At 36.8% G+C, this 24,554-nt stretch overlaps 1 protein-coding gene across 4 annotated transcripts; it reads right to left on the reverse strand.

Moving 5' to 3' along the window:
• Nucleotides 1-4,916: 4,916 nt before the first annotated feature.
• Nucleotides 4,917-24,284, reverse strand: LOC129575416 (muscle M-line assembly protein unc-89). Of its 4 annotated transcripts, XM_055459014.1 has the most exons (18): nt 23,331-24,284; nt 17,046-18,824; nt 16,305-16,481; nt 15,429-16,187; nt 15,107-15,298; nt 14,841-15,017; nt 13,820-14,768; nt 13,352-13,548; nt 12,597-12,749; nt 10,876-12,439; nt 10,610-10,816; nt 10,373-10,527; nt 9,072-10,208; nt 7,619-8,744; nt 7,022-7,369; nt 6,044-6,153; nt 5,761-5,944; nt 4,917-5,665 (listed from the first exon to the last, which is right to left on the reverse strand). In XM_055459014.1, exons 1-18 carry the CDS (start codon nt 23,493-23,495, stop codon nt 5,562-5,564), a joined length of 9,483 nt encoding a protein of 3,160 aa, XP_055314989.1. In that variant the 5' UTR covers nt 23,496-24,284; the 3' UTR covers nt 4,917-5,561. The 4 variants fall into 4 exon arrangements, with proteins under 4 accessions (XP_055314989.1, XP_055314991.1, XP_055314990.1 ...); XM_055459016.1 differs by lacking the exon at nt 9,072-10,208; XM_055459015.1 differs by lacking the exon at nt 7,022-7,369.
• Between the last annotated feature and the right edge of the window lie 270 nt (nt 24,285-24,554).

Consider the following 24,554-nt stretch of genomic DNA (forward strand, 5'->3'; position numbering starts at 1 on the left):
CGAATTTTATTTTCATAGCCCCATCATCTACTTCTAAAAATATTCGCCATCTTGACATGAGTAAAAAAAATATCAACAAATGATTGATATAGCGCTGGGATGCGATGCGGGACGAAAGGACGATAAAAAAAAACTTATTATTTTGTTTTATTATGAATGACTCTTTTCAAAAAAACAAAATTGTTTCGCGAACGTTTGCGCATCGCACAACACACACCGGTAACCGTAAGTTTCAACTGCTTTGTTACAGTCGCCACAAATCTTGAACAAGTTCAAACGCTAATTTCCATTAAGTTAAAATTATGGATTGTATCATTTAATAAATAAAGTCTGCTACAGCAGCTGATATTGAACTAGTAAAATAGTACACGCAGCGAGAGTCACAATATCGCCAAATATAGCATTCAATGAAAATGACGCAACGAATTGGATACAAAAATTGTTCACTTTATATGGACGTTGGTATATAGACGTGATGAAATGCACCGATGTCATTTTATATGTAATTTATCTACTTCACCTCATTACAACTGCTGATGCGTTTTCTTCTTCATTTCAGTTTTGATGTAATTTAGAGAATATGAAACTGTAACGAAGAGCGTTTGATATTTTCAATTTAGTTGGAATGACAACAAAACTCTCTCATAATAAATAGTCACATCGCTGTTATGAGTGCAAACCGATGTTGCTTGAAAAGAATACGAAAAAAAATCACGTATTTATTATAAATCTTTTTATTTGCTGTCGTCACCTGTAGCCCAAATAGGCCTTTAACCATTCTTACAGGCATAGCTCAGTCCAGTCACAAAACATGTGCGCCTATCGATGATTCGTGAGCAGATTTTTTTTCATATTTTCATTTGAGAGAAAATGTGAGTCAGTCCAGAACATTTATAATTTTGTTTACACAGAAAACGAAAAAAAAAAAAACATATGCCCCAGAACAAAGTGAGACATCTCAAATAACTCAAAATATGTATTATTAGTTTCGATAGTTTGACATGATTCGAATAATTCGGTCGCACGACGACGACAAATGCCATGAATTTGTCTTGCTTTAATTAGAAAAAAATGTATTAATCATTACCAAAGATTGAATCATTTAAACAAATTTATATGTGATTGAGCTGATAAAATTGAGCCAATTTCAATTCAACAAACAAAACGTAGACAAATTATTCACCACTGATATAATTGTTACCGTTGATTCATTGGCGAGAGGAAGAAAAAAAAAATCAAATGAATGGCGTTCGCACAAATAATGGCGACATAGAGAATGCCTGTCTCAAGTGTTCGAATGTTCGTACACATTCAACCGTACAATTTATGTACATGAGCAAATCGAGCGAAGTGAGATGTTTCTTTTGTGTTTTTTTTTATCATAACAATTATTTAATTTCAAAGGCATACAACGGTTTACGCACTTTGTGTCGTATTCTCCTCTTTCATCTAAATGAATTTCTTCACATTTTCTCTTGTTTTTGCAGTGAAATGTCATTTATTGGCAGACTAACTACGCTAAGTGAAAAGACTGTAAACAATAGCAGCAAAAAATTGTTCACGGTACGTTTTCATTTGGACATCATACAGTGCAACTTTTTGTTTTATTCCGTTCATCTTTCAGCAAATCTTTTTTTTTAATTATCGACAGGAAATGGGAAAAAGTAGAAAATTTTGTATTTAGCACATAATTAAATTTGTGATTGCTCATTAGAAACAGGGAGTTTATGATTGCCATCCAACTACGACAACACGATAGGAAAGAAAATGTTGCTTCATATGAGCGAATTGATACTTTATGGGTAAATTAAATTTTAAAATACCATGGAGCCCATCTTTTGCAAATTGAAAAAATGCTTTGCACATTTGATTTTTTTTTTCAATTTGGAACCTTTTTTTTTAGGTACGCCCATATGTTTTCTGTGCGGTGGAACGAAGCCCGCCGCATTGCACAGGCGAGATAGTGCACTGTACACACAGTCATTGTAACATGCGTACTAGTGTATGTGAGTGTATTGGCGCTCTACGCATCTATGCTGAATTCGTACGCTAATGCTGTGTGCACTATCTCGCCTGTGCAACGCGGTGGGCTTCGTTCCACCGCACAGAAAACATATGGGCGGTTTAAAAATATTGGTTCTATTTTCGAAAGATTTCTAATATTTGAATTATGCGAATTCTGAGGCACCACTATTCCCGTATGAAAAAAAAATGACTGACTGACTATAACTTTAGTTGACTTTAGTTATGTTTTTATTCTAAGAAAATCACTTGGTCCCAAATGAAGCAACCTAGATTGACTTGTAACTTCAAATGATTTCAGTCAACTATGATAGATTAACACTACACTTTGTACTGAAATGTCAATCAACGTTAGTCATTTTTGTATCAAATTAGTTAACTGACTGCTCAGTTGCTATTTTTTCACACGGGTAATGTGACGCTTTCAACATTTTTTCTTTATAATGAAGTAATTTATATGGATAACTTTCAATTTCTATTCTTTCTACAAAGTTTGTATAGTGCAGAAAATATTCTTTGAGGATTTGAGTGTTATCGATCAGGTGGAAAACTATTTCGAATTATTCGTTTACTTCCGGATTTTTGAAAATTGTTTTTGTTTCCTTTCGTCCTTGTTGAAAAAAAATTTGTACCAAATGTGTCTGTAGCTGGTAATAATAGTACAAGATATATCTATAGATATGATTTCATTTGTTTTCATATTTTATTCTAAGTATTCATCTAAACTTTAAAAAAAAAACCGGTTTTATCTGATATCTAATCTAGATAAACGTTCGCCAAAAAACGCTTTTGTCTGTTAGCATGTTACTTCCCCCATTCTTGCTTGCTGTTGATTGAATGTATATATCGATTGATTTCAACATTGTAATCCATTCAGATGTAGTCGCTGGTCAGTTTTAATAGTGTATCACTCGATCATGAATCGAAAGCTATTATTAGACGGTAGCATAAAGACATGAGTAACCAAAGTATTTCATGTTGAAAAAATCGTAACTTTTGTTCTGAAAACAGAAAAAAAAAACAAAACAACTGACACTATACATTAGCAATAGGTTACCAAAAATTGTTGAAAACTTGAAAATATGGCGCACTATGTACTTTAAGACATTTCAAGCGCACAAACATTTGAGAAAATTTAAAACATCCCCAGTGATCTCCACGTCTAATGCAATGGCAGAAGAAAAATCTGAGCAATATTCACATTAATAATCCGAACGTATTGTGATTTAACTTAGGAAAAAAATCAAAGAAACAAGCATAAGTTGGAAATCGCTCGGTGAAGTATTCCCACTATTTTTAGGAACTTCTCGCATTTTGTAATGACGATTCAAAAAATCTCATCCAGCAATAACAACATTCATAAATGGTTACGCAGCGATTGAGCTCATAGTATTATGGCCATATCGTATTTAACGACCTGTTCAGAAAGCAGTGAAACAAACAGATCGCACACATTGCAAATTCTTCTGAAATTTCAGATCTAAAATATTTTTGTTCTTGTCAACTTCAGCGTTCGGTACCGACATCGCCTTAGCATTTTTGTACGCCCAAAGTACTCATTCCCACCCGAGCTGCAATAACAAATACACACCAAATCACACCAGCTCGTTGCTTTGAAAATACTTCTACTTAACGCCAGACAAAACAAAAATTTGACAAATAGTCATCTATTGGATTAAAAAGAAAAGAAAACATCGCAAAAACCTCAAATCAAAATCAGGTTGTTCTTCATTTGCATTTCAGCATCACACCGATTCTTACTGTCCATTGCACACGTATTTGATTTATTGTTAACTATGCAATGTTGACTATGCCGACTAAAAATAAGCAACTATATTTCTCTTACATACGGTCAGTACAGAAGCATTTATTGCCCTACCTAACGCGAGCGCCATCTGTTCAGTTTGAACATGAAAACAAACAAATTGATCCATACAGAGTTATGATACAACAACATCTCTATATAGAGGAAATGCTGTGGTTCGTTTTGTTCGGCATATTTTTTATACACTGCCTTCATTTCCACCGGTTCATATATCGGTTGTCAGCTGAGGTCAGTTTGTTTGTTTTCATGTTCGCACCGAATAGATGGCGTTTGCGTTAGAGAGAGCAATAAATGCTTTTGCACTAAAGGTATGTTCTATTAGCATGTATTCATCGGCTGATTTACTTACAATTCAAAATGACAAAACAACCGAAGATCTTGCGAGAAAGAAACAAAAATCAATCATCATCAAATTCAAATATATAGGGTTAAAAGATCCAAATGTTTGCATTGCTAATGGCCATTTTCTTTTTCTCATTCCATGCCTTTATTTTCGAAATCATCATTTGATACAGTCATAATGATTTCATTTCCAATACAGAAACAAGACACATGAAAATAGCACGAATGTCATGTTTTGGCACGCTGACAGTGATTCTTCGGTGATTATGATTCTATTTTTAAAAATCAACAAGTTCCTTCTCTTCAAAAAGCCACACCACTTTATGAATGTAATGCATTGATTTAATCGTTGAAATATTTTATCACACACTTTCGTTCACAGCCCCCCCCCCCCCAGGTCGATAAGGCAAGACAAAGAATCACATCCTAAAAATATTCGATTCATACGAAGTCGATTAGCCTAAATTGCAGCTCAGTGTCACATTTCCGGCATTCCCATAAGAAATTAAAAATATATCGATAAAGGATATATAATTATGATCTGTCTAGTGTTCAGCTTACAATCGAGAGATGGCAGCGTTGCTGTCCGTTTTAAAGCTTCTCAAGTCTCATTCTCTCGTCCGCTAGGTTTTCGGTTTATATTTTTAAAACAGTTACAAAAATAAAATGTAACAATAAAACACAGGCTGAATGGCTATTGTGGTACACGCGCGAACAGAAAAGAACATTTTGTCAAAGCATAAGTTTATTGTTCTGAAACAGCTAAGAAGAACTGAAAAAAAATACAGAGAGCTTATTGTTATACATAAATTGATGCATATTTTTTTTTAAAACTTAAATAACAAATGATTCATTCAAAGCAATCTGAATTCCAATGCAATATATATGGTTGAAGGCATCGAGTCATGTTGAAAGAGTCAGGCTGACATGCGACGAAATACGAACAAAAAATAAGTATATATATAGTTTTCGGTTTTCATTGGGCCCAATCTGATGGAAATTGGAAATTGACGTATGTTATTTGTTCTCCTGAACATTCCAATTGAAATTTTCGAACTTTGAAAAAATTAGTGTAATTTAGCTCGAAGTTTTGGATCGCTTAACAGACTGAAACTTCGTTCATTCGCTAAAACATTGCAGATACAGACAAGTTGATGTTTTCATAACTAAAAGTAAGAACTAGTCATAAATTGATATAATTCGATAAATGATTATTTCAACTAGAAATCTAACTTGTTATTGGTTTTATATAAAATTGTGTTCCCCCCTCGCAAAACCTCAACTCAGTTCGTTGACTTCGTGAGAAAAAAAAATGTATCAAGCAATAGAAATATCTGCGGAAGTGTTTTAACCCAAAAACGAATGAATGACTCTATTTTCGTATTCCCCAGTTTTCGTTATTGACAACAAGTTCAGCCGACGTCACGACAGAACCCAAATGATTCGTTCCGGTGCATGTGTATAGCCCAGCATCACCTGAAATAGAAATACAACACAACATTTGATATGCACATCAAGAAGCCTGGAATGTTCACTGAATTTTCGGCTGTTAGAAATGCATTTTTATTTACTTAAGAGTGTTTCGGGAATTGTCAAGCGGCAAACGCCATTTCGAAATTCCACAAAATATTTGCCGCTACCATTACGGATTGGTGTATCGTCGCGATACCATTCGATGTATGGATGTGGATCACATTGTACGATACATTCGAAACGTGCAGTATGTCCGCTGAGCACAGCTATATCTTTCAAAGGCTAAAATTAAATGGATTTTGGAGACAAAAAAAAACATGAATTTATACAAATTAATTTTATGAATTTATCATGGACTGAATAAAAGAGCTGAAAACCCACCGCTACAAATACGGGCGCATACTTTGGCAATTTTTCTTGATCATGTGATGCGCCGACAATCGTATAGTTCATTTGGGTCGGTGTATAGACCCGTTGTTCTCTCGATATTTCTATTTGGATTTTGTGAAAAATATTGAATGTTAGTTATTTACTGGAAACCAAGTCTTTTTTCATAATTATAGACAAAAATGTAATTTTGAGTTGCATTCGCGTTTCCAAACAGAGACACAGAAAGTGTAAAAATATAGAAATTGAAAAAAATGACATTTGACTTACGTGTTGTATGGCAAAGCCCCTGTTTCAAAATCCATGCAAGAAAGAGAGTGAAGAAGCTCTCGAACCACACACATGTACACAAAATTAGCATAGCACACAACCGATGAACAATGAATTAAAATCAAACACGAAAGGATATTTTCTGTTAAATCAGCAAAACATGCGAGATTATTAGATTAGTTGTTTAGCGTGTGATGCGCGCGCACTCCGAGTACACCGAGAAGGCTTTAATTCTTCTATAGTTTTAGCGTTTATGTTTCGTTAGAAGAATTTTATTAAAATTAAGAAATGCCCAATGTTAGAATTATCAAATTATCACTTAAAATTAATAAATGTTTTTCACAGAAGTTTCACTTGACTTGACATGAAATGCACGGCGTCCCAATAAAATACATAAATTATTATCACATGATTGTATGCAAAATGAGTTCAAATGATCAACATAAAACAATTAGTTTGGCGTGTCCTGAATAGTAAAAATAGAGTAGAATTATCCGGAAACACCAACGAACTGTTTAGCCTAATTACTACAAATTCCGAAACATTTTACACTGCTTGTATGAAACAAAAAAACAACAATGAAAGCTGTTGCATTTTCCTAAAGATTCCAGTTCAATACACAATATCGAAGCAAAAAATTGCAACACCAAACAACAGCTAATACACTGCCAGTCGAGTGACACTTCAATAATAAACATGCACCTTTTCGCGGCATATGTTGTTTAATCCTCGGCGAATTGCAATGAAGTTCATCTATATTAAATGAAACCGTTGGCTGATTTTTGCCAAACATCTTATTTCTACCCATGATATCGTGAATATCGTTCTTATTTCGTTGTCTCCAGAGGTTTTGTTTAATCGTTTTTTCATGTAAAACTGGTATGTCTATGGCTCCGGCTGAGTTATGCAAAAACTGTTTGGAGATTGGAGTAGTGGATTTGCTGCTGCCAGCAACATATTTCCTACCCTTACCCGGGAATAGAATGCCGAATTCGTAACCGAAATCATATTTAAAGTAAATAAGAGCATCGTCGTCTACACACTTTGTACCTAATAACAATAGGATTTAGGGTATTTAGTAGTCGAATGTCAAAAGAAAGTTCATTGAAATCCAACAAAAACATGGCATATGTTTGGGCCATTTTCTTGATTTATCATAGAGCTATATGTATAATGATGTTAGATGATGGTTTGAATGTTGTTTATCGAAAACCTTTTTAATGAAGTGAAAACCCATGCAAATGTTTCCGCATATTCTGTGGCCATTTAGTTTAGAACAAATGGAATTTATTAACTCACCGTACTGAGACTCCCTAGTCTCTTGTTTTGTCTGGTATTGTGGTGTTGAATGCATAATGTTTATATCATCTTGGCTTGACAAAGCTCCAAAGTGCGAACTACTTTTCTTTTTCGAACGGAATCTATCCAGAGTTTGTGTTTTATATTGATTTTGCTGTTGACTTGAGTATGTCGGACTGGTTGGAAGGCATTTAATTTTACTCGGCATCTCAACGTCACTCACGTCGAAATCCATTGGAGTTAAAATACGTTCGAAATGGTGCCTTGGTACGCTGGTAGACCGAGGCGTTGGAGGTGAAACATGACGGTAGTTATATAGGCGATCTGATTCGGTTGTGTTGGGTGTCCAGAGCGGCCGAATTTTCATCGCTTCGATTTCACTGTCGTAATCGCTCTCACGGAATTCTCCAGGTACGAATTTCGTGGGTGTTGGTAGCTGGCGTATTCTTTGCCGTGAGATGCTTGGTATTGGTGAAACCGTAAACGGAAACGGTTCCAGTGATTTCTCGAAAGTGCTTTGCGAGTGATGTTGATGTTCTTGCTGCTGCTCTTTTTGGTCGTATGTAATAACTTTTCTTGTTGAAGACATATTCACAATGCGCTGACTGCTTTCCGTTGCTTCACGTATTTCCATGTGACTGCGACTCTCCGATGCGATATCCGTTTGATTATGATATGGAGGTCCTGCAGTGGCCGTATAAAATTTAGTTGATCTCTCTGAATGAGAAGTGATTGGTTTTGATTGATTGAACGGTCGTGCTGAAACTGGTTTTGGTTTCAACACTTGGAAATCTCGTGAAATAGTGTTTAGCTGCTCACTGGTCGATGTAAATCGTTGTGGTTGCTCAAATTGGCTCGGTGGTATCGGAGATGGGCCCACTGAAACGGCTGATGAACGACCTGTGGTTGGAGTTAAAATCGGTTTAATTGACCGGAACTGTGGAGTTTCTGTGTCCGAATCATATCCAGGGCGCCAAATTGGATGTATCTTAGTGGTGGTGTCTCTTTCGAATTCATTGTCCTTGAACCGAACCGAACTAGAACGGTGCGATGCATGCTCGTCGATCGTTTTATTTTCCTTAGCAGTAAACGAAATATTCGAACAAACTGACGTGTTGAATTGATTCTGGAAAAGAAATAATTTTGTTAATGTTTTGAAAGTGTTTGGAATAAATTTTAACAACAAATGTATTTTCTTCATGCAAATTCACGCAATGAAAGTTAGAATCACACACAATCAATTGGTGCAAGCTAATTAATAGGCAGTATATAAATGAATTGATGGACTTTTCTCAACTAAGAATTAAGCGAACAATCCGGATGTGTAAAACGGAAAATAATTGGATTATTTGGATAATGGATATTGTTATTGAATTGAGAAGATTTGAATTTTTGTTAAGAAAACGATTTCAGCACATTGAAAAATGTACACATGAAAACAGACATTTCGAACCTGGGGAGCTTGTATTGGTGTAGGAATATGATCATTTCTTTGTAATGGTTTGTTGTGTTCATAGAAAGTGTTTTTGATATGATTGAAATCTTTGTGGTGCACATTGATTTCGGGCTGTTTAGCTTGTGTCAACACAGTACGTTTAGTCGATTCAAACGTCTCCGTTGAAACAGTTTGTGGTGATGGAGGCATCGTCCTTACTGAATATGGCAACACTTTTGATGGCCCCTTTTCCAATTCTCGTTCCAAACTTTTTTCGATTCTTTCCACAAGCGATGGTTTTCTTTCACTTGTGAAACGTGGAGCAAAACAAAATTCAGGCGTTTCACCCGGTTCCATGTTCAGTGGTTGTGCAAGTGCTACATCCTTTGATTCGTATCCATTGAAATGATTCGCATTTGGTGTAACATGTTTAACCAATGCCGGTGCTTTCAAATCGTAGCCCTTCAACCAATGCGTTTGTTCATATTCTTGCATTTTATTCGAGATTTTCTCCAAGGTTTTGTTTACTGGATTTGGCGTACCCACTCCATTCATTTGATAGATTGGAGTGGAACTCTCCGTATGAATAGGCTTTTCCGAATCGAAATGCCTGATTGGTGAGTCGTTCAATGCATTCCACACTGGATTGGATTTGTATAAAGGCACCTCTTGTTCACACTGTTCCAATGTTTTCACACGCTGTGATACGCTAGAAAAATTGGTTTTTGGCAAGGAGCCCATATGTGCTTCAGAAGATGGTTTTTCCTGGATAAAAACTTGCGCCTTTTTTGGAGCTGCCGCATCAAATGTGGTATATCTAGTGTTTTCAAATGTTTTATGGCCAGCCAATTGGTCATACTCATTGTGATGTTGTTGTTGTTGTTTTTGGTGTGGTTCTAAAACTACTTTGGCATGAGGTTTGGTTTGAATTTCGAATTGGTCTCTAGATTCGAATGGTCTTGGTGATGGATTAAACTCAATATCGGGAAGTGGTGATTTATGTTCCATACGCATTGTCGTTTCAGTTATTCGACATGTTTCAGTGTGGATGGTTTGTTCGCTGGATCCATGCGAATCAGACTGTTTAATGGTTTCAGTTTGCGAGGAATGATATGAATTAGGTGAAATGGCGGACGTATTTGTATCAAGTCCCGCCTTTTCAATCGATTTTTTTGGTATGTGTTTTGTGTGTTCGTTCAATGGGCATTATTTTAGTGGAAAAAATAAAAACAATTTTAAAAAATACAAATCATTTCAACACACAAGGTGTCAAGTTGAGCTAACTTATAAACTGCTAGAATTAGCCGAAAAATACATACCCTATGTTCATCAATATTCTCGACCGCAACTGTTTTTACCACGTCAACAATTCGTTCAGGCGTCGGCTCTAAAATTATGAAATCAGCAATACTTTGTGTTTCGCCAGCATCATTAACTGCTTTCACCATATACTTTCCAGCGTCGAATTTACACACTGCGCATAGGAAATACGATTATTTTTGAAGCAATTAGATGTGTGTGAAGTGTGACTATTGTATTAATTAATACTGTTTTACCTTTTTCAATGACGAGTGTGTAGCAGTTTCCACTCGATCTTATTTTGTGTGCCGAAATATTGGACTCGTGCAATGGCTTATCATCCTTATAAAAGGTTATCGTTGGTGGCGGGATACCAGAAACTTCGATGTCCATGATCACGCGCTCTCCACATTTGGCCACCTTGGCTTGTAATCTATGCCCAAACACTGGCGGAAATATGGATTCTGGAATCGAAAACGCCATTTTCATAAACATTTGTAATCATATCTAATTATTAACTCACTTTTAACGACAACATCAGCCGTGCTGAGCGCATTGCCAATGGGATTTGTTGCACTGCACGAATATCGACCGGCATCTGCGGTGGTTACATCTTGTAATGAAATAGTGATGCGATTATTTTTGCGAACAATATTTAAATTTTCTTTTTCAAACAATGGCTCGCCGTTTTTCGTTAATTCAATCTCTGGCTGAGGGAAACCGTCAATGATCGCCTCCAATGTCATGCTGGAACCCTGTTCAATAATTTTCCCAATGAAAGGAGAAATGAATCGGGGAGCTGTTTCTTTCTTTGGTGATTTGGGAAAAAGACTTTCGGTTGACACCAATTTCGATTGTGATGACTGTAAAAGAGCATTTCTCTTCAGCTGGGTAAAGTCATTAACGCCATAATTGACCATTTTCTCCTTTGGTTGTATGCTCAACGCTTCGGCAGTACCTAGTGGTGCTGATCCATTTTGGAACGATGTAATTTGTGATGTGTGCGTTGAGATTGTTGATTGCTTCTTTATGGTTACATTTGACGAGTTTGTATCATACTCCTCCGCATAAAATTCGGTGCGTTGCGATGATGGTGGAAGTACAAGGTCAGGCGTTAAACTCAGAAGAGCCGAACAAGATTCGCGGTGAAAATCATTTTCGGCGGTGCAAGAAATCTTACCAATAGTCTCATTGCTGATCGCTGGAATTGTCAAAACTTGTCGGTCACCGCTGGTTGAAGGTAAAAATTGCTTACCCTGAACGGGTCTATCGTTGAATAGCCAACGAATCTTTGGTGTTGGCTTTCCCACAACGATGCATTCAAATTTGACCAAATCGCCGATGTGAGCACTCTTATCGCTGAATTTCTCTTTGAATTCGAGAAAATGGTGTGATTCATCGCTCTCGACTTGTTTATCTGGTATATTTTCCGACGCATTAATCGATTTCACATTTACATGTGAAAAACATTTCGCATCACCAAGTGAGTTAGTTGCCTGCACTGTATACACTCCTTTGTCATCGATGGAAACATTTTTCAAAATTAGTTTTGTTTTTCCATTTTCCGAATTGTAATCGAATTGAATGCGATCATTTTCAATAATTTCGCTATTGCTCAAAAACCATTTGATTGCCGGTTTGGGTTCGCCCACCACAACACAATCCAATTCAACAGTTTCCCCTTCATTGGCTAAAATGTCAGACAGAAGTTTCTCGAACTTTGGCGCGAATCCATCGACTGTGGCATTCACTGCACTTGCACTGTTTTTAACCGAATCAACTTTCTTATTGGAAGATTCAATTGATAGCTTGCACATGCTGGATGCCTCACCAGCCAAATTCAATGCAACTACTCTGTATTCGCCGGCATCTTCAGCCATGGCCTCTTGAATAAACAACGAACATCGATCACCTCGGAACAAAAGCTGGACATCTGATGACTCTTTCACCGGTTTATTTTCATGATACCAAATCACTTCTGGCTCAGGCGATCCACTAATTTCGCACTGCAACTGTACGGACTTCCCTTCAATGGCGTGTACATCTTTCAAGGGCAGCAATACGGTCGGTTGAAGGTTTGTGACAACCTATGTGAGAATTAAATAAATTGATTCAATTTGAAATTCCCTTCAAACTCCCTTCTTCTTAGATTCATCACACTAAAATGAGATTTTCCGCTGGAATTTCCATTTAAATCCTTCCCCCAAACGGGAGAGATTTATGATTGGGTTTCCGTTTTATTACCTCTGAATCCACGGCCATCTCTAATTGTACTGCAACTTCACACGAAGTATACGCAATCCCAGCAATATTCTTTGCACACAAGGTATAAGTGCCAGCGTCGATGGGTTGAGCTTTAGCTATTAGCAACTTGACTCGATCGTGGTCGTGCTGCAACTGTCGACAAAAAATAAATTTTACAGTAAATTTTTATTGAGGATTATTGAAACGCTTTCTTCTGTTTTCATTTTGTGTGCCAAGTAATCGTTGAGGCAGCTATCGACTTGTGTCTATGTATGCTGATTCTGTGCAAACAAATTGCTCAATAAATGTACAGAAATAAACGAAAAAAAGTTTAATCTTTAACATGTACATCTTTAAGTCATAGCTATTAAAACATATTAAAATTTTATTCGTTGGGATAAGTTTTCGTTTTCGTGAAAATAAGTTGTAAATTTAGCTCACTTTTCGTTCGTGTTCAATGAAAACACGAGCGTCATAATCCATTGGGTTAAATGGACGCACGCACTGGCAAAAAAGCGGGCCAATAGAAGAAACATACCAAACAAAAACGGTGATGACGCGAACGACCATAGTCTTTGCAGTAATTATCTGCGCTTTTTCAAACACTAAGCACAAACTTATATAAAAATAAACTTGAAAATATTGACGGAACCCGCGTTGATTTGGTGTTGACTGGTGTGATCACAACGACTATTCGTTTGCAAGAGACTTGGCATTTCAATTAGTTTTCTACTGTATTTTGTTAGCTCACTTACTTTAACACGGTCACTAATTAGGAGCGGCTTGCCGTTGAGCTTCCACAGAATGTCTGGTTTCGGCCAACCAACCAATTCACAATCCAGCTCAAATGCCTGACACACCGATGTGAATATATTACTTAATGGCGTTCTGAATTCGGGTCTAATATGATGAATCTGTTGCTGCTGCGATTGCAAGGCACTGTCTGATTCAGCTGTTCAAAACATAAAAATCAAGTTAAATGTGTTTATTTCATTTTGGTTTATCGTTTTTTTTCTTCGGCTTTCATTTTAGCAAAATGAATAAATTTAACCCAGATCTCGATTGAAAAATCAAAAGAGAAAAAACGGAAAAATATATTCCTTGCGTTTTATTTTCATTATTTGAAATGTGCCAAAGCAAAACTACGAAAATTAATCGTGTCATGTTACAATATATAAAGCGACAAGTAACATGCCTCAGATCGAATGTAAACTTGAACTAACCATTTTTACCAAGTGAATCAATCGATTGTGGCGGAACGTTTACAGTCAGCGAAGCTGAACACTGATCAACGCTCAGGATATTTTTAGCAACGCATGTATATTTGCCTGCATCATCCGCACATAAGTCATCTAAACGTAATGTTGCTTCGCCATTATTATAAGAAATATTGTATCGTGGCGAAACATCGATGCATACGTCATTTTTAAACCATTGGCACGTTGGTAGTGGCGTGCCACCAACAAAGCATTTCCACAGCAGGGAAGAGCCAGACGATGTTCTGCAATTTGTTAACGGCTTTATAAATTTCGGAGGACACAGCATTTCAGTTTGTTCGTTCGGTTGTATACAAAGTCTAGCAGATGTTTCGGCCGATCCAATGTTATTTGTGGCGCGACAAGTGAATAAACCCAAATCCTCTGTAAGTGTTTCTTCAATCGAAAGAGTACAGAGATCGTTTTCATTGCGAACCACATAGTGTGGATTGACCATAACAATTGGAACACCATTTTTGAACCATTCGATATGAATGGCTGGTTGCCAGCTTGCCAACTGACATACAAATTGGCACTTTTCACCTTCCTGTACCACCGACTCACGAAGCTGATGGATAAAACGTGGTGCCTCTTCAAGTGTGAGTGTTTGCCGGGTTTCAGCAATTTTTGTAATATCTATCGACTGTCTTTGCTGTATAATCGATTTGGGTACAAAATCCACCACTTCAGTAGCTTGAGTCGATTGCTTTATTTGCTGCTGTTTTTCAATCTCCTGTTGTCGTCGCAGCTGTTCGGCTGCTACAGCCGCTGCCACCGCTTCTGCAGCCTCTTTTGCTTTTTCCTCCTCCAATAATTGTTCACCCAATTGGTTTAGCTTATTTTTCGTCGAAAAGAAAGATTGAAACAGTTCGATATTTTCACTGTATTTTTCAATGGTCTTATCGAAACCATATACCTACGAGAAAAAAAAAACGTTAATCTCATATTGAGAAGCGAAGAAACGGAATCGAACAAAAGTTTCACTCACATTTTTCGATAGAATTGCCAAATCTTTCAGTAGCTCCAATTGTCGAGACTCGTGATCCGAAATATATCGGTCGATTTTGTTGATCAGTTCGTCTGTTTCGTGTGCGTTTTTCGCAAATGACATTTGATTGATGATTATTTGCAAATATTCTCTATGCTCTCTATAAATCCGATCAATCTGTTTGTGTGTGGGCCAAAATAAAATCAATTATTTTCAAATCTGTAACGATCGATTGCACTAAAACCAGAACGTAAAAAATAAATTACTTGTTCGTTTACTGTGAAATACTGTTTCATATTCTCGATATTTTTCTCCAATTCATTGGCTTGGCGCTTCAAATCGTTCCAATAACGTTTCAATTCACTTATCGAATTTTGAATGAACGGCTTCGCGTCGCTGTTATTATTGCACACATTTTCCGATGTGTTGATGAATTTATCAATTCGTTGATCTAGGATCTAAAATGAATGAGGATGAAATTTCATCACAAAATGGAGATAAGCACATTTTTCAATATGATAAATTTGAAATAACAAGAAACAAAGAATCAATTTCGTATAATTTTCAAAACACTCGGCACAAACTCACCTGTATAACTTGTTCGTAGCTTTCATAGCTGATGTATTTCGTGTTTGAGGTGAGCAGAGTTTCCTTTAATTGTGCTTCAGTGTTGTTTATTTGCGTTTTCAATCGGTCAACATCTTCGAAAATGGCTTTGAAATTCACTTTGAATCGTTCGATGTCCCCTTCACTCTTTAATCGCTCAATCAAAGCAGAGTTCCGTGATGTCAACTCATCTTGTACGATGTCCAGAAGTGATTTTACAAAGTTTATATCGTGATCTTTGGCTTCGAACGGTTCTTGTTTGCTAATTTGCTCAATGAGACGATCCTTTTGTTGGGACAAAATCCACAACTCTTGTTGAATTTTCGCGATGAATTGTTCATTTTCCGCAATTTTGGCATCAACACTCTTTGAATCGGAGCTGAATGAGGCTTGCTTGAAATACAAGTCAATCGAATTCTTCGTTGTGATGAGACTTTCAATATAGTCTACGATTCCATCGATTAACGATTGGAAATCATTTTTAATGGAAGCAAGTTTATTGACAATCGCATTGAGATTGCGCAGCACTTGTGTCACTTTGTCAATCGTTTTGTCATCTTTTGGTTGCAAGGCGGCCGTCGTTTGAATATGATGTGTTATTTCGATTTGTGCCTTCTCTATATCGGCCAAAAATAAATGCAATTTATCGTGCAGAAATGCCTTGAGCAAATTTAAATCGGTGGTCTGTTTGATTAAAATTGGATACAGCTGCGCATCTAATTTCGATGCGGAAATCAATGACTGTGTAGAAGAGAATGGAATGCAGAAGAAAATAACGAAAATTTCAAACATGTGGCAAATTATTTGGACAATTTTTTTTTTGTAAAATTTCAATTTCTTCATTCGTTTTACACTTACCAGTTCATTTTTGGACATAATTTGCTGAAGAATTTGCTCAATATCCCGTCGTTCACGTATTATTGTGGTCCAATTTTCAACAAAGCTGTTAATACTAAGTGTTCGCAAACTGAAATCCGTCAAAATCTGTTCAACGTACTCACGAGTCGTTCGCCTCTCAAGACTATCGTCGACAACCTATTACATAAATAGACTTTAGGTCTTAGGTTCCAACATGTGTGCGATGATCGTACAAATCTTATTCTGGAGAATAAAGGCGCATTTCGTAAACTGACAACAGACATGAAGACGAATCACTGCGGTTTGAGCATGTATACGTATATTTGGTCTATTCTGGCTAATGGCCGAATGTGAAACAAACCATTTTTGTCGCGTTCAATCTAAGATCGTGATGATGACTTGTTTCATTTCGATTTGTCGTTTTCGACTAGACGTGCTGTGAGAGTGAAAGTGAAGGAGAAAGAGTGCCATTTTGGCATATGTACAGTGTACACACGCAGTCAAAGTCAACCCAGAATGCATTCAATTCTCAGTTCACGGAATATGCCATAGATATTTGCCTCACTTCCACTAATTTGGTGATAGTCTTCAAAGAAGAAGAAGAAGAAGAAGCCCTTTGAGCTATTTTAAGGCATGCTCAGTACGCTACGATTTCTTCTTGATTTGTATTTTCATGCGAGTGCACACACAAAACATGGTTTGTAGGTATTTTTAGCAATTACACGCGATCAAACTACTTACCATTGAAATGTGTTCAACGAAACTGTTTCCGTCCTCTTTTAGCTGTGTATATGCCGAGTTGATTCTAGCCCATAATTCGTCTATTTGGCTCAGTTTCGACTCGTCGGGTGTTGATTGTAGGATTTGTTCTACGCATTTGAACATTTCGGCCAGCTTTTCCGCTAATTGCAGGAATTTTATGAAATTTGTCGATAAATCCACTCGATTTTCCACGATTGTTTTGACAATGTCCCATGAATCGCGTAATTTTTGAACACGCTCGTCCACTTCATCGCGCTCTTCTCTTTCGATCAACTCAAGAATTTGGCTAGTGTCGATAAGTAGTTTATTGATTTCCGTTCCTTTGTGCTCAAGATCGGACAACATTTGATGATGCAACTGAAGGAATAGTTTCCCCTCTTGGAGTGACTTGCCCATCGAATTGTTGGAAGTAAAAAATGCTTTGTTCACCGACACCAGCCAAGCCGAAATGCCATTACAGCTTTCGTAGAATTCATTCAATGTCTGAGTGATTTTAATGTAGTCCAAATTGTATTGCGAGTATAGCTCTTCTAAATAGATTCGTCGATTTTCAATTTCCACAATTGTTTTTTCAATGCTAAATGCTTCTGGATTCGATCGGCCAATACGATCCAATAAAGCGTAACCAAGGCGCAGTGGCTCTTCAACAAGTGCAGCTGTGTCATTGATCAACCGTGTCAGCGTATACTTTTCGAGCATCTTCTCTTTGATCAAGTTCGATGATTCGGTTTCTAGTTGGCGTAGAGCAGTTAGCGTTTTTTCCGCCTTTTCAAAGAATAATGCAATTTTCGATAAAAGCTCTTCATAATTATCTAAATCTTCGACCAGCTCAGTGCATTCGTTTAGGAACATGTAAGCTCGATTGTTGCCGTTGTTGTTGCTGTTGTCGAAGCGACAGGTGCTTGACAGTTTTTCTGTTGATCTTGTTATTTTGATCGCTCGATCGCGTATCACGACCGCATCATTCTTCCACTCGACTACCTCGGCATGTGCATTACTTGCACTTATCTCTGAATCTAATTGGTGCTTACGATTGTCATAAATTCCCTTTAGTCGTCTCAATTGTTGTTGCAATTCATTGATGTCACGGATTAGTATTGCAAACGCTAGGCACTGCTCTAATTGAGTTTTTCTCGTCTGCCATGCCTGTTCCAGTTCGTTGCGTCGATCATGCAATTGCTCGAGCCACAGCTCGACCTGGGCCAATGATTTTTTTATTTCAACCTTAATGCTGTCGGGCCTCGTGTCGCACTGGCCACCCATGGCTGTTTCTCGCAAAGTTGCCAACAATTCATTGCCTTCTTTCAGCGTCATCATCACCGATGCAAGAACGTCAATGCGAAGCTGCTTGAATTTGTTTAAGAAATCCTGTATGGCTTCGATCTCGTTCGGTAGCATTGTGTCACGACATGCAACTTCCAACGACGACATTTTGCCCAAGCATATGCCGATTTTTTCGTGAAAATTTGCATTTATGTTGAGTACATGTCTGCGTTGTTCGAAAATGTTCAGCAAATCTTGCCATGCAATATTCAAGGAGTGTTCCATTGCTTCCAGCAACTTTGGGTTTGCATTCTTCTCGGCAATCAATTGTTCAGCCTTGACAGCAAACTCATCAATTGGTGTTTTTTGTGTGGTCAATTTGCGATAAACGACTTCATGTTCTCTTTGCATTTGAACAGTTTCCTCAATGCTTCCTCCCAGAAAACTGAGCTTCGGTGTGATCTCGACGATTTTGATATGCAGACTATTTTTACTCTATTCGAAAGAAAAACGTTTCATACGATATTAGTATATGTCCAAAATGTATAGCAAAATTAAAATGGCAACAAATCATATGCTACTTTTATCGTGGATATAACCGCTGTTTCTTCTTCTTTTGCTTGCCTTTCATCCATTCTTTTATGACTCACCCATGCTCATGCACGATTCCCAATTCCCCCATGAATCTATATTTGACTATCTCAAATCGACCGGCCTGTATGTAGATGAACATCTAGTATATACTTATAATAACCGCGAAAACAAAATGAATTACACATACAATTCGGTGTTTGATGTGGTAAACATGAACTTATTAGTTGTTATTTATAGATTTGCTCTCCGCCAATTTTTCGACACGCATTTCTTTTTCAATCCGATTCACAAGAATGTTTTGCTTCAGCTAAATTGTTTTTCAATTATTCGTTGATATACATGCGAAGCGATGCGAACAAGAATAAGACAGAGTGCAGAACTTTTAGCCAGTAACACAAATGCTAGATCGAATAAATTAAGTCACTGAAAAGCCGGTAAAACATTCAACATGTCCATACTATATGAATCATATCGCACAGTGCCACAAATATCAATACAGCCCATTCATTTATAAAGAGCAACCATTTCTCTCTCTCTCTCTCTCTTTGACTATTGCAAAATTGAGTAGTTTTTTTGGAATAAAATCGGGAACCGGTTATGTGATCATTGATTATTGATTACAACAGTCGGCTTATTGATTGCAAACAAAAATATACGCACGTCGGAATTAACGACAGATTTACCAACGAAAGTGAAACTAACAGCAAACAGAAGTCCGAATCGATCGGTAAAAATGAGGTATTTTTCATTTGCTTTGACGTAAAGCAGCATCGATCACGGTACGTTTAATTTTCAATTTCAAAAAAATCAATAGTTTGAAATGCGTGCAAATGGAGGAACATTGAAAATGTCTTCAAACATTATGAACGTCGACAAATATTCGACGATTGAGTACGAAAGGTCATCGATTTATTTGTGTTGATTGGCCAATGTTTCAACAGATCCGATAGAAGAAAAAATGTTCAAAGCTATGCGCGCATGTTACGATTTCGCCAACATAAAAAAAGGTTCTCAACATAATGCAAATGAATTCGGAATAAATGCTCTGCTTAAGCCAATTAATACAATAATGAGGGAGCACAGCGCACTTAGTTTTGTCGTAATGAATTTACTCATGTTTATCGATTTTCTATAAAAACCTAGTGAATGCATTGCTCGAGGTGTATGCATTGAGCAACAACACTCATCATTTCGAGCTGAGAGCGAGTCGCGGCGAATCTTAATGATAATTTGTAACAAGCGGAATGGAAAATATTTTATAAACAAAAATATGGAGAGAAAAACGCTTTAAATATATCATAAATTTATAAAATATTCCAATGCGATTCGAAAGCGTAAAAGGATGGTAAAACGCAAAACAAATCAAATCAAACATCTTATTCCCATTTATTTGAGGTAAATTTAAATGTGCACTTCGTATTTGTAGCATATTTTATGCACAATATTTATTTTTACTGTAAACATATGGGTTTTTTTTCTTCTCAATGGTGAGTCAGAAGAAGCAGCGCAGCATGTTTATGTTAATGAATGCAAGATCAATTTCCAATCTATAATATTAATATCTGTTGCAATGATTCAGATGCTATTGCAAGTAATCGGGCCAATGATCACCACCACCAAAAAGTTGGCTTGAATAAATATAATGAAAAAAGTATATATGCCAGTTCATTTCAGCAACTACTTTCAATTTATTTTAATTGGCTAATTCAAAAGTTTTGTTACATATTTACAGCACACATTTTGTGGCTAATAGTAATAATGGGACAAGTGTTCGCATAACTTCGACACCACAAATGAAAATATTGCATATGTATATGCATCATTGAAATATAACATTTGCATACAATAAGAAACAACGACGATGGTGACGATGACAAACAATAGTTTCGGTTTCATAGAGCATCCCAGTTCGAATAACGAATGCTGGAAAACGATAAAGACCAAACAGCATGATGTCAGTAACTTGTTTTTTAACTCACACATCATACGCATGATAAAAGATGTATAGAGTGTGGCAGACAACCGCTGCGAAACTGATATTGCTCGAATTCCGCAATTTAGCAAAGCAAACGCGTCTCAATCAATGATGACAATATTTGCCGTGATAATTCCATTGGGGCATTAAAACCGCAGCGGCAACTATAGTAATTGCGTTGCTTTCCTCCGGACATATCGTCGCTAACAAAAATTCAGCTCTAATGAAATCAAGGCTGTATTTTTTCGGATTGAGAATGGAAACGATAATAGCACGCTCAACGCTCAACAATGCCAAAGATTCAGCGATTATGTTTACGAATCGTATATTCAATGAAGCCACAATCAATTTTCAGTCATCGGCTTGATATATTTGCGTACTGTGGTTTCAACAGCATACCTCCATTAGCTAAACCTCTCTGAATCTCTTGAAGCAAACGAAAAATGAGCGAAAGTGTCAAATGTGACATTTTATGAAATTTACACGGAGATTTTTCTTTTGCTTTCACTTAAGTATAAATTTTGTTCTCTCAATCGATGATTGTTTCCTGGATACCATTGAATTCAAGACAATACCAGCAAACATACTATAATGCATTTAATAAATGTTGTAAAATCCGTGGACGGTGGTGAAGAGAGATTCATTGCTATCACATGAGCCGCACCCAATATAGTGTCAAAACTGACGACGGTTATCATTGCCAGTGTTATATATTTGTTTGGCTGACAAAGTAGACAAGGAATATGTGTACGGTGCAGCATGTACGATACCCAGGTACTTAAACAACAAACAGACTCGCATTTAGCACATGTGTGACTTTGATTTGATGTGAAATTCATTTCAATGTTTACAACTAGGTTTACAATCTGCATACGGTTCGTTTGTGTTTCATGTTTTCTATTTTCGGTTCAATTTGTGAGTGGCTGTTTGCACTTCAATGAGAGCGAATGTCTTGCTTTCTTCAGTATTCGTGAATATCTCTGCTGCGCTGCTTTGGCATCATACGGTTTTCCACTGGATACTGTTCCTAATCATTACAATTAAATATGTTCGAGCGCTATTTTTGGACGTCTTACTTTTATGGTCGATGAAGAAAATCACCAGCGCATCGAATTATACGACTGGCAAAACAATTTCACAAAAAGAAACAAATCTTAATTTTCGGTTTTCTTCTTTTGTAACCGCAACTGATGTGAGACAAATTAGGGCCAATAACACTTGATACTTCCGAGCATTTAGCATTTCTGATAATAACTCGAGCAGCGTCATTCGGCGAAGTGAAAATATGTGCCGCCGCCAGCGGTTTTTTTCGGTGATGTATACGATACATGTTTAGTTCAAACATTCATTCATCGAAAATTACTGTTACTGTTGTATTTATGCCACCAATAAATATTTATATAGAGAACCGACATTACTGTGAACGGGCTGCATAACATAACAATCACTGCTATAACCCGCTTTTCAATTCAGTTTCACTTCAACATTTTTACAGAAGCGATTTTCATGTGTATGTATCAACACAAATGCCGAATGAAAATGTTTCAAGTATACGTATTTTTCTAGATTTTATAGTGGCAACATTAAATTTATACTGCCGAGCGGCCGAAAATAGATTTTTTTCCCGTAGCGTTGAACAAAAAAAAAAAATAAAACAAAATTAATATGAAGAAGAAAAAAAAAACACGAGTACCACAATTGTTGTTGTTTGATTTAAAGCATGGCAAATTTTCAAGAAGAAACAAAAAAAAATTCTTCAGGTTTTGTTGGGGGAAAATTGAAAACTATTCAATTTCATTAGGATTTCAGTTGTTCGATTCCTTGACAAGCAAATGAAATAAGCGCGTTTGATGGCATCAATTTGGTAAAGTTAAGCAAGCAACATACGGTCACTGCGGAAAATGGAATTCGCGTGTTGTTTGTGCGAATGCAGGCAATAGCACATTTAGGAGTTCAGATCGCAATATTTTAACGGCAACTAATTTCAATTCGCTGTGGTCACAAAATTTCTTTCTGCATGCTTTAATCTGTTCTTTGAAAGGATCAGCATTTTTATAGCATAGTATCGCCTTACATTCGCACGCAGACTTACAGATGATCAGCGAAAATATTTGCCATACGAATTTCTTATGGATGCCGGAGTATTTCATCACGAAAGCCAAAGCCAAACCAAGACAAGACAAGGCAAGACAAAACCAAGAACTTGCCACGGTTGGCTTTCAAATACATTCAATATCATTTGCAAAGAGACTGACGAGCAAAAAAAAAATGCACATAAATATGTGAAGACAACGGCATGGAGTAAGAAGTCGATAATTTATTATAAGGCGATATTTAATGGGCTATATTCGAAAACAGATAAATAACGAAATGAAAAAAAAAAATCCAGAAAGAACGGACGCACCAAGTGATGGTGCACTTTTAATTTTTACCTGCAAAATCCCAACAACGATTTGTATTGGATGACTTTGTAAGATGATTGTGCTGATCGTGGTTGCCGTTTCAGTTGCTGCAGGTGATGCTGATGTTGTTGCAATAGCGCGATCGTCTTCTGTATCCATCGTATTATATCTACTGTTATTCGCTGAAGAATCCATTTAATTCTTCTTTTGTTGTTTTTTCTCTCTGTATTTTGATTTTATGTTGTTTGAACGAAGGAATAAGAGAAAAAACGCATATATTTAGATTTTGCGTTGAGTTGATGTTCCTCGTTTGGTCACTTCAGCTCCACTCTTCAAAATTGTGTTCACCGATAACCGTTTTGAATTGAAGCGAAATAAAAAAAGACTCTTCGAATCTTTGAAATACAACAACACACAAGCACACCGGATTCAGTACAGTTTCTGATTTATTTATTAATGAAATTAGAGCACAAAATGACTGTTATCAATCATACAAATCCAAGACACTAGATAAAATCAATCAACAACGGCACAAAGTCACGATGTTTATCTAACACTTTATTTTCCGGTTGAACAGATAAAACTTTCTGCACAACTATCTTCTTTCATCCAATTCTCTGGCGCACACAAAAATGCCGAGCAGCAATAAATTCATTTGTTCAAACTATTCAGTTTCACATGCTAATTGGTGAATAAGCTATCGATACGGTGCGAGTATTTTCAATGAAAAGAAAAATCAATCCGAGTTGCTCATCACGTTGTACAAGAGCGCGGAACAAATGAAGTGCGATTGATCGGTGTACAAATGACCAATCGCATTGGATATTCGATTGATCAGGAGTAGGTGAAGATTGTTATTTTGATCAAAATTATTTTTCGCCGAAATATACGCGCGTTCATTCGATTTGAATGTTTTTATACATTAGCCACACGCAAACAAAATCCATCACATATTCGTTTCAAGAGATAGAGCAGACTAAGGTTCAATCGAATATAAGAAACATTCGATGCGTATCCGTGTACCGAAAGAAGTTGCTTTTGCTGTGTGTTTGTTGACGTTTTTGCCCGTCTTCTATTTCATTTTTGCCGTTAATATTGTTGCTGCTGCTGCTTTTGCTGTTACTTACATTCAAGTGTATAATGTACATACACAGACACGTACCATTTACGATTGCCTGAACATGTGTTCATATTGGCACACATACATTTGGAAACATTTGCATCGTGCACATAGCACAACGAGACCGCTGTGTA

This window comes from Sitodiplosis mosellana, unplaced genomic scaffold, assembly GCF_009176505.1.
Source record: "Sitodiplosis mosellana isolate CC-2019 unplaced genomic scaffold, AAFC_SMos_1.0 Smas_scaffold_6167, whole genome shotgun sequence".
Taxonomy (NCBI): domain Eukaryota; kingdom Metazoa; phylum Arthropoda; class Insecta; order Diptera; family Cecidomyiidae; genus Sitodiplosis; species Sitodiplosis mosellana.